General features: G+C 51.9%; 1 protein-coding gene across 11 annotated transcripts in view; it reads left to right on the top strand.

The window, feature by feature from the left end:
* The window catches only part of MAP4 (microtubule associated protein 4), a 135,946-nt gene that overhangs the window by 102,515 nt on the left and 23,007 nt on the right, over nucleotides 1-10,424 (top strand). For all 11 annotated transcript variants that reach the window (XM_033055235.2, XM_033055226.1, XM_033055252.1 and 8 more), the window contains one exon: nucleotides 9,840-9,940. In XM_033055235.2, the coding sequence (XP_032911126.1) occupies nucleotides 9,840-9,940 (101 nt within the window). The remainder of the gene's footprint in view (nucleotides 1-9,839; nucleotides 9,941-10,424) is intronic.

Genomic DNA, 10,424 nt, shown 5'->3' with positions numbered 1-10,424 from the left:
CAGTGCTGGTGGCTGTGGTAGTGACAGTGCTGGTGGCAGTGCTGGTGGCAGTGGTAGTGGCCGTGCTGGTGGCAGTGCTGGTGGCAGTGCTGGTGGCAATGCTGGTGGCAATGCTGGTGGCCGTGGTGGTGGCGGTTTTGGTGGCAGTGCTGGTGACCATGCTGGTGGCAGTGGTGGCGGCAGTGGTGGCAGTGCTGGTGGCAGTGCTGGTGGCAGTGGAGGTGGCAGTGCTGGTGGCAGTGCTGGTGGCTGAGGTGGTGGTAGTGTTGGTGACAGTGGTGGTGACCGTGCTGGTGGCAGTGCTGTGGCAGTGCTGATGGCAGTGCTGGTGGCAGTGCTGGTGGCAGTGCTGGTGGCTGAGGTAGTGGCAGTGCTGGTGGCAGAGGTGGTGGCGGTTTTGGTGGCAGTGCTGTGGCAGTGCTGGTGGCAGTTGGTGGGGGCAATGCTGGTGGCCGTGCTGGTGGCAGTGCTGTGGCAGTACTGGTGGCAGTGCTGTGGCAGCACCTCAGGGTGCAGCCCTGGCTCCTGGAGTTGAGCAGAGTCCTGGGAGCCCCTGGCTGCCCTGTGCCTGTCACAGGCAGGTCCTGCCTGGAGCCCAGGTGGGACAGGACAGCTGGGGACATTCCCTTGGGCTCAGCTCAGACCCTTGTGTTCCATGGTCACCAGGTTTGATTTTGTACCTGAACATCAGAGGGACATCAGTTGTCTTGGGAACTGAGACATGGCAGGAGTGAGGAGGTGAAGGCTGCAAATGTGGAGCAGGAAAAAACCCAAAATTCTGTATTTGTGTGCACTTTCCATGTCACAGAGTTCTCATGGTGAAGGGGTTTGCCATCACCTTTCATGTCAGGTTTTGGGGTTTTGCTGACACCTTTCATGTCCCAAGTTTTTTGGGGTTTAATGACACCTTTCATGTCACAGTTTTAGGGGTTTGCTGACTTTTTCCATGTCCCAGGTTTTTGGGGTGATGATGTTTGCTGACACTCTCCATGTCCCAGGTGTTTTTGGGGTGGTGGGATTTGCTGACATTTTTCATGTCCAGGTTTTTGGGGTGGTGATGTTTGCTGACACTTTCCATGTCCCAAGTTTTTTGGGGTTTAGTGACACCTTTCATGTCACAGTTTTAGGGGTTTGCTGACACTTTCCATGTCCCAGGTTTTTTTGGGGTGGTGGGATTTGCCAACACCTGCCCTGACACCAAAGTTTAACTACAAAACAAATCAGCAACAAGGTTCATATTTTGGGCAACTGGGAGCTCCAGTTTGGCTTGGCTGGTGAATTCTGGCAGCTCTGTGGGATCTTTAAATCAGACAGACATTTAAAACCTCATCTGGAGTGGATTGACATGTTTTCCCCAGAGGGGAAGCATCAGTGATGGAAAGGTCACTGAGATGGGAGTGCTCCCAGTGTTCTGGCTGTGCTTTGCAGATGCTTTATTCAGATTGCCAAGGGTTTTTTAGCATTTGGTTTGAAATTTTGCTTTCACAATGTTTGTTATAAAAGCTTGTTTGCTGTCCTTACAGCCACAGGTCTGGGTGAGCTGGTGCAGAGATAACTGAGCTCTCACAGCCATGAATATCACAGATTGCTAAAACTTATTTTCTACTCTTTGTAATTTTTACTCTTTTAATCTCTCCTGGAAGCAAACAAAGCAGTAAATGCAACTAAATGTTTCCTCCATGTGCAGTTTAGAGGATTTTCAGAGCACAAGAGAAACCAGACAGAAATTCCTCAGATGTTCCTGAAAAGCTTTCACACTTTCTGTGCTGAGGACTTTTCCTCTCCCCTGTTGGTCAGCAGAGAGGTGGTTCCAGTGAAAACAACTGCCCCAGCAGGCAGTGCTGGCTGGAAGGTGGAGCTGCTGCTGAATTCATTTCATTCAGCTCAGTGCTGGGTCCTGAGGTGCTGATCAACCTCTCTGCCTCATCCTGGCACTCACCCTGCAGTCCCCATCCCTGGGTGGATCCATTGATCTGACACAAGGAGGTTTTTCCTGCTTGTTGTTGATCCCTCTCTTCTGCCTGCTCTGGCTGTTCACCCTGACCTCACATCTGGGCTAACAAATTCTGCCACTTGCACTTCTTTTGCCCTGAAAACACTTTAGGGAATTGTGCATCCTGATCCTAATAATTTGTGTGGTATCTGCACTTAAAGCAGCTCTGCCCACCCAGGGCTGTGGGATTTTTGCCAAATATCTGCTCCTCTTGTGTTCTTTTAATGGAAAGAATTAGAATTGTACATAAAACTTCCCTTCCTTGCAGACAGTGTTGGTGTGATCACAAAAGTCCCAGGGTGGTTTGAATGGAAGGGATCTTAAAACCCATGTGGTGATGGCACATTTATTTTTAGTTTAGTTTTGGTTTAATTTCAGTTAAATTCCCTTTTACAAGCTGCCCCAGAGGTGCTCCTGCTCACACCCTCGCGTGCCCACAGTGGGTATTTTCAGCCAGGAGATCCTGGCTGCAGATTAGTCCTGATCAGAGCTGAGCCCCAGGACCTGCCCAGCTCCTTCAGTTCCTCAGGAATCAAATCTCCCTGGACAAGTGGCTGTGTTGTACCCAGCACCAAGGACAGCTTTGACCCCCATTGTGTCATTTATTGGCATTTATTTGTACCTGGTGTCACCTCTGTATCATTTATCGGCATTTATTTGTTTCCAGTGTCACCTCTGTGTCATTTATTGGCATTTATTTGTTCCCAGTGTCACCTCTGTGTCATTTATTGGCATTTATTTGTACCTGGTGTCACCTCCAGTGGTGTCACTGCCATAAGTGATGTCCTTCACCTCTGCCTTCACCTTCTCTCACTTCCCTGGTGTCTCCCTGAGATGTTCCCTGCTCTGAAATACCAGGAATTGCAGGTTGGGTCTGTCACACCCAGCAGCAGCTCAGTGTTTGCATCAGGAAACCATCCTGGGTTTGCAGCTCAGGTTTCTTTATAATCATAAATCCAGCATTACTTCCAGTAATGCTTCCTTACAGGAAATGGTGTTTGTAGCAGGGGAGCAGAAGAACAGAAATTATTTCAGCTGCTCTGTGCCTGTTGGAAATGGGGGATGCTGAGGAACCTCACTGGAATTTGTTGGATCTTTAGTGACACCTTTGTGCCAGGATTGTCTTTATTCTGCATTCTGAACAGTGTGGAGCAGCAGTTTTATTCCTTCAGACCTGAAAAGCTGGAGAGGGGCTGGGGACAAGGGATGGAGGGACAGGACACAGAGGGCAGGGATGGATGGATATTGGGAAGGGATTCCTGGCTGGGCTGGAATTCCCAGAGCAGCTGTGGCTGCCCTGGATCCCTGGAGTGTCCAAGGGCAGTTTGGATCCCCTGGGACAGTGGGAGGTGTCCCTGCCATGGCAGGGGTGGCACTGGGTGATCCTGAAGGTCCCTCCCAACCCAAACCAGTCTGGGGATCTCTGAATTCCATGAGAATTCCCTGGGTGTCCCTGGCCCAAGCACTGCCCAAGCTCAGTTTGGCCACCTGGGGATTCTCTGAGGTTTCACCAACGCTCAGAGCAGCTTTGGGGGCAGCCTGGAACAGGAGTTTGGGCCCTGGTCCCTCCCTGCTCCTCCCTGATACCTGCCCAGGGCAGCTCCAGTTCAGTGTGAGCTGGTTCAGGTTTTGCTGCTGGGTCACTTTGATGGGGAGGTTTGGTTTAGGTTGTTCTGATTCAGGATTTCCCTGCTGGGGTAAAAACAGAGTCCTGACAGTCCTGGAGCCTCAGGTTTACAAATGCAGGCAAAGAGGACATGTGGTTCATTCTCAATTCTTGGTAACAAGGGGAAATGTAGACATGGATTGAGTTGCCACATAAATGCTGAGCCCTCTGTATTTGGGTCAAGCAGCAAATGTTGATTGAGCCTTTTCTGGAGAGGAGGAAGCAGCTCAGGGTTGCATTGCTGCCCAAATGAAGATTTGTTGTATTTGCAGGTGCTTTTCTGTAAGAACCTCACCCAAAAAGGCTTTGTTTGGGGGTGGTTTTGGGATGCTGCTGGATGAGGAAGGAGCTGGTGCCTCTCTGTGGCTCCACATGGGCAGGTTTTGTTCCAGGGGTTGTTTACATGCAAGAGGGAAAGGCAGGGATGGTCATTGCCTTATTGCTTAATCTATTTCTCTTAATGGATTTTCAGCTGATGACTCTAATCCCGAGGAGAATTATGGAGCTGTTTCATTGAATGATGTTTTAGTTCAGCTTAGCCTGCTGAATATCCCTGCTGGGATCTGGGGATGATGCCTGGCCTGGTTCATGCTGGGACCTGTCACCCAGAGCCACAGGGACAGCTGGTTTATTCAGGGACACCATTTAGGGGTACAGTCCCAGATATCCATGGAAATGCTCCTGGGTTAGAGGGAGGAAGGAATTGTGGAAAACATGGAATACCCTGAGGCAGGAGGGACCCACAGGGATCATTGGGCTGGGTGCAGGCACCCCAAAATCCCCAAATCCACCCTGTGCCTCCCTGAGAGCACTGGCCAAAGGCTCTGGAGCTCTGGAGCCTGTCCCACCCTCTGGATGGGACACAAAGTCCAGCAGCCCCAAAAAGCAGAATGGGGTTCCAGATCCAGGAACACTCCTGGCCCTTGGAGAGGAGCCCAAGGTGGAATCCACCAGGATCTTCCTTAGGAATGGATTTTTGGGAATGCTTGCTGTTGCTGAGCTGCTGGTTGGTGTTGGAGGAATGGCACACAGGCTTTGCTCCTGACTTCTGGGATTTATAAACCAGTGCAGTGAAAAAGATCCTCCTGGAGCCATTTCTGTAAGTGCTGTTGTCTCATTTTCAGGGAATACAAACTGCAGAGCTTTCCAGGTTCTGTGCCTGTTTGGGCTCTTCACACACAGTTGCAGCTTTCCTGGGAGCTGTGACACAAAGCTGCAGGTGAAGGGCTGTGGGAGCTGAAGGTTTGTGTGTGCTCCCTCCTGCCTTCAGCATCACCCCACTCCAGCTGTGCACTGCATCTGGTGACAGGGATGCTTTAGGGTGGCTCCAGCAAGAGGAGTTGTAGGAATTCAGAAAAAGAGAGAACAAAAGGAAAAAAATTATCGATTTGTAAATCCTAATGTTTGAAAGGGGGAAAGGTCAGGTGAAGGTTTAGGGTAAAAATTCCTGGATGTGAGGGTGGCACAGGGCTGTGGATGTCCCTGGATCCCTGGCAGTGCCCAAGGCCAGGCTGGACACTGGGGCTGGGACAGGGAGGTGTCCCTGCTGATGGTCTTTGGGGTCTCTCCACCCCAAACCATCCTGGGATTCCATAATTCCATGGAATGAGCACAGTGAGTGCAATGTCTCAATCCAGAGGCTCTCTAGACTGAGAGGTGTGACAGATCAATAAATGACACTTCTCAGTGTCCAGAGAGACTCCTCAGCCTGGAAGGGGGAGCTGCTGGTGGTTGCTGTCTGAAAAGTCTTCAATGACAGAGGAGTTGTGAAGGAGAGGAGACAGTTCTGTTTTTCCAGGATGGGAATATGGGTCAGCAAACGAAAATAGCAGCAGCAGCTGAGAGCAAACTGTGCTGGGTGACTTGTGAGAGGTTTCAGCAAAGCTGTAAAACAGCTTCTGCCAGCAGTTTGGCAACTGTGGCATTTTAGCTTTTTTGTGTTGGGTTTTTTTTGGGTTTTTTTTTACCAGGAGGGTGATCAGGTATGGGAGGAGAAGCCCCCAGATGTGGAATCTCCATGGCTGGAGATGCTCAGAATCAGACTGAGCTCACCCTGAGCAGTGTGGTGTGGGGATGGGGTAAAGGACCTGCCCTGATCCCTTCCCCTGCTTGTCCTGGTGTTCCAGGGACACCACAGTGTGCTGAGAGGCTGGCACAGGCAGGTGTGTCCAGCCTGGAATTCACAGCATGGCAGAGATGGGTTTTTTGAGGAGTGGGTGGGTGGGTGGGTTTTTTCTCCTTCTGGTTAGGAATTCTGTGTATAGCTCCCCATAATCAGGATTTGGCTTCAGGAAACCACTGCAGGAGTTGTGACCCCTCTCTGCACTGGGACAGAGGGGTCACTTAGGCTGGGCTGCTTTAAGCCTGGCCCAAAGCCTTGTGCAAGCAGAGGGGCTGTTCCAGGGCCCTCCAGGTGTGTCCTGCCAGGTGTGAGTGTGTCCATGAAGACTCTGGAGTCCCTTTGGGCTCCCTGCAGCCTGCTCAGTGTCCCCATGGCAGGGATGTCCCTGCAGCTGCCCTGCTGAGCTCACAGGGATCCAGCAAGGGAAGGGACCTTAAACCCCACCCAGTGAGTCTCCTCAGCCCCCAAAATTGCAGTTCCAGGTGGCTGCCAGCACACCCCAGGTGAGGCAGTGTCCCTGCAGGAGCTGTCCCTGCAGGATCTGTCCCTGCAGGATCTGTCCCTGCAGAGCTGTCCCTGCAAGATCTGTCCCTGCAAGATCTGTCCCTGCAGAGCTGTCCCTGCAGAGCTGTCCCTGTCATGGGCTCCACCAGCAGAGCCTCAGACTCTGGGCTGGGGCTTTTCCAGGGCTGGGGCTTTTCCAGGGATGAGGCTTTTCCAGGGAATGCTGTGGGGTTGGAGGATGGCTCTGGGGGGATCCTGCTGTTGCTGTTACAGAGGACATGAGGCCTCTTAGGGGTTTGCTTCTTCCTCACTGGTAAAACCCCAAACAAACTCCTGGAGTTTGGGGGTTTAGGGGTTACTGTGGAGTCATTTGTGCACTGAAATACAGAATTCCAGGCTGGCTTGGGTTGGGAGGGATCTTAAAGCCCATCCATGGCAGGGACAGCTCCCTGGGCACTGCCAGGGCTGCAGGGACAGCCTGAGCTGCTCTGGGCACCTGTGCCAGGACAGGAACCATTCCCTGCACTGCTGCTCCTGGATTTGGTTGGGACATCCCAAAATGTGCAGCACGTGCTGTGAGTTGGGTGGTGAGGGTGGGCAGCACTCTGCCATCACTGCAGGCTTGAAAATTCCTGCTGGCAGGGCTGTGGCAGCTGAAGGTGCCAGCTGGGAATGTCCCTCCCTGTCCCCTTGGAGCCCCTTTCCCTGGGGATGGCTCCGTTGTGCTGACTCAGCTGGGCACTGCAGCTCCAGCAGAATGCCTCTCCAATAAATATCTGCCAGGGGGTTCTTGCTGTGCCTGGGGGAGCTAGCAAACTGAAAAGTCTCCTAAATAATTCCTGCAGCCTAATGAACAAATTTGATTAAGGTTTGGCAGCTTTTCCTCATATTCCCTGTAACTAGGAAATGGTCCCAGTTCTGTGTTCTGAGAGCACCCTCGTAATTAAACCATGAATGAGAGCAAATGTCCTGATGAGCACAGGACAAATGAGTATTAAACCCCAGAGCTCTCCTCTGTAATCCCTGGGGGATGGTGCAGGGTTGTGTGTCCTGGAATGTCAGAGTCTGGGAGAGATGGAGCCTCAGTTACAGCCCCTCAAGGAGGGGAATTCTCTTCCCAGTTCCCCTGAATTTTAATAATAATAATAATAATAATAATAATAATAATAATAATAATAATAATAATAATAATAATAATAATATCATCATCATCATCATCATGGAATGGTTTGGGTTGGAGGGCCTTGAAGCCCACCCAGTGCCACCCCTGCCATGGCAGGGACACCTCCCACTGTCCCCCTGTCCAGCCTGGCCTTGGGCACTGCCAGGGATCCCACAGCTGCTCTGGGAATTCCATCCCAGCCAGGAATCCCTTCCCAATATCCCCCTATCCCTACCCTTCTCCATTCCCTGTGTCCTGTCCTGGTTTTTATCCACCTATTAATCAACATGAAATACCATGAAATTCGTGTTGTCACTGGCTCAGAGAAGTGGAAGCTGCTGGAGTTGAAATCCTGAACCTTTGGATGCTGTGGGGTTTGAGGAGCACTCCCTGATGCTGGCAATTCATGGCATGGCTGCTGCAAGCCCTCATCAGCCAGAGGTTTCATGTTGGTGCTGAATTAGCTGAAATAATTAATGACAGCTCATTAGCAGTGGGAAGTCACCTTGGTGTCAGGGATATTTGAGACTGGTGGGGTTCCAGGGGGAAGGAATGGGCAGGAGGTTGTTTTTCTGGAGAGGGAGCTGCTCTGCTGGCACTACTGTGGAGGTGAAGGTTTATTGGAATGCAGGGAGGAGCCAGTGCAGATCAGAAATAAAAACGGGTTTTGCAGGTGAACACACACAATTCCTGAGAGTGTTACACTAAAACAGATGTTCAGCCTCTGCACTTTGCTGTTTTCCTTCCCAAACCTCTTTCATGTGCCCAGGGTGCTCAGCCCAGTGCTGCAAAACTGGAAAGGCAGATGGGCAGGAAGGGGTTAAACCAATTCAGAGGGGAAGAGGCTTATCCTGAACTTCCCCTGGAGTCAGGAGATAAAAACCTGCAATTCCACACTCTGCTGGGAGGGAGGCACGAGCTGATTTTGTTCTGCTGCCTTGTACTGAGCCATCCTCTGAGACACTCCTGTCAGCTCTGACAAGCAGCAGAACCAGGAATGGAAATGATAATTTCCAAAAGATGTGCAGAACAGGCTGTTTACTGCTGGAAATGCTGCCCTGGGCTTGTCACAATCTGTTGCAGGGTTATAAAAAGCAGTGTCCAACACGGATGAGGCTGGATTGGAATGCCCAGATGCCAGGGGAGATGCAGGAATTGGTGCTGGGCTCTTGGCACAGGATCCTGCCTGCAATTCCAGCAGCACAGGAGGGAGCCCAGGGCAGGGTGGGCTTGGATTTATTTCTAGGGAAGTGCTGCTTTCTTGTCCCCTGGTGCTGAGCAGCTGCTGTGGGACTGCAGGGATTTGGGGAGAAAAGGTGGGAAAACTGCTCCCAGGTGAATGTTTTGGTGCTGGGGCTGTGGCTGGACACTGCTTTGGGGTCTGGGTTTCCAGAGGACACGAGGAGGAGATGCTCTGGGTGACAATGGCCAGGATGAACAATCCAAGGGAAGCTGGCAGTCCCTGGAGCTGAGTGTGAGCTCTGTGCTGTGCCAGCTCCAAGGAGGGCTCAGTGTGATCCCCTCTGCCTGGATGGAGTCTCCTTGTTCTGCTCTCCTTGTTCCTCTTGAAATGGTTTGGGTGGGAAGAGGCATTAGGGACCATCCCATTCCAGCCCCTGGACACTGTCCCAGCTGCTCCAGCCCTGTCCAGCCTGGCCTTGGGCACTGCCAGCGATCCAGGGGCAGCCCCAGCTGTGCCAGGGCCTCACACCCTCACAGGGAACAATTTCCTCTCAATAAACAATCTAAATGTACCCTCCTTCAGCTAAAGCCATTCCCTGTGTCCTGTCCCTCCATCCCTTGTCCCCAGTCCCTCTCCAGCTCTCCTGGATCCCTTCAGGGGCTCTGAGCTCTCCCTGGAGCTGCTCCTCTCCAGGGGAACACTCCCAGCTCTCCCAGCCTGGCTCCAGCCCTGCAGCAGCTCCAGGTCCCTGTGCTGTTGGATCCTTTCCTGTGGCTCCAGGGGATGTGGGCAGAGAAAGGTTGGGCAGAAGTAACAGGGAGAGTTGGGAACAAACCCCACTCCAGGACAGGTGTAAAAGCTGGAAGGGGTCAGAACTGCACCATGGACATTCCAGCAGTTTATTGGAACAGCTTGAAAGATGAGAAATTAAATTAAAGCACAGGTTTCCTTTGTCTGCTCTCTGGCTTTTCCCACTGGGATTATGTGAGAAATCACAATCTGACAGCATCTGGATGAACCTGTCCTGTTCCAGGGAAAATCTTTCTTCCTGCAGGTATTCTGAGGTTTAGGAAATTCTCCACTAACACCAACCTGTGCTGTGTCAGTTCTGTCTCCTGCTGCTGCTGTGTTCAATAACAACTAAAAAATTCATCTTCAAACAAAAAAAGAACCAAAGCTCAAACTGACAGATGTGCCTTCCTCCCCCAGCCAAAGCAGAGGAGCCCAAAGCAGCCGAGGCCGTGAGTGGGAACGACATCACAGCTCCTCCCAGCAAGGAGCTGCCCCCCAGCCCCGAGAAGAAGCCCAAGGTAGGAGCTGCTCCCTGCCTGCCCCTCCTCTCCCCTGGCTTCCATTTGCTTTTCTGCTTCCTCAGCTGTGCCAGCCCCGGTTCTGTTTTCTGAGCCCTCTCCCACCCAATGTGGAGCTGCCAACTTTGTTTTCCCAGTAACAAACTGAGAAAAGTGTGGAAACTTCATTTAGTGCTGCTGCTGGTGATTGCAGCTGTAGTAAACACGGAGTAGATGTGTAGTAACAGCTGTGCTCAGTGGTGTGAGTGCTCCCAGCACATCTCTGTGCATGCAGAGCCCTGCTCAGGAGTCCCCCCGTGTCCCCAGGGGGGGCTGGGGCCTCTCCCCTGTGACCATGGAGCTGATCCCGTGGGGATTTGGAGCCTCAATCCCTGTGTGCCCATAATTGCAAAGCCAGGGCCTGTGGATTTGTGGCTCTGCATGCCAGCAGCACCCAATTACTAATCCAGCTTTAGCAGCCATTCCTTCTGTTGCTTTCAGTGCT

Source organism: Catharus ustulatus, chromosome 1 (assembly GCF_009819885.2).
Source record: "Catharus ustulatus isolate bCatUst1 chromosome 1, bCatUst1.pri.v2, whole genome shotgun sequence".
NCBI classification, from domain to species: domain Eukaryota; kingdom Metazoa; phylum Chordata; class Aves; order Passeriformes; family Turdidae; genus Catharus; species Catharus ustulatus.
This window is presented reverse-complemented; position numbering and strand designations above follow the sequence as displayed.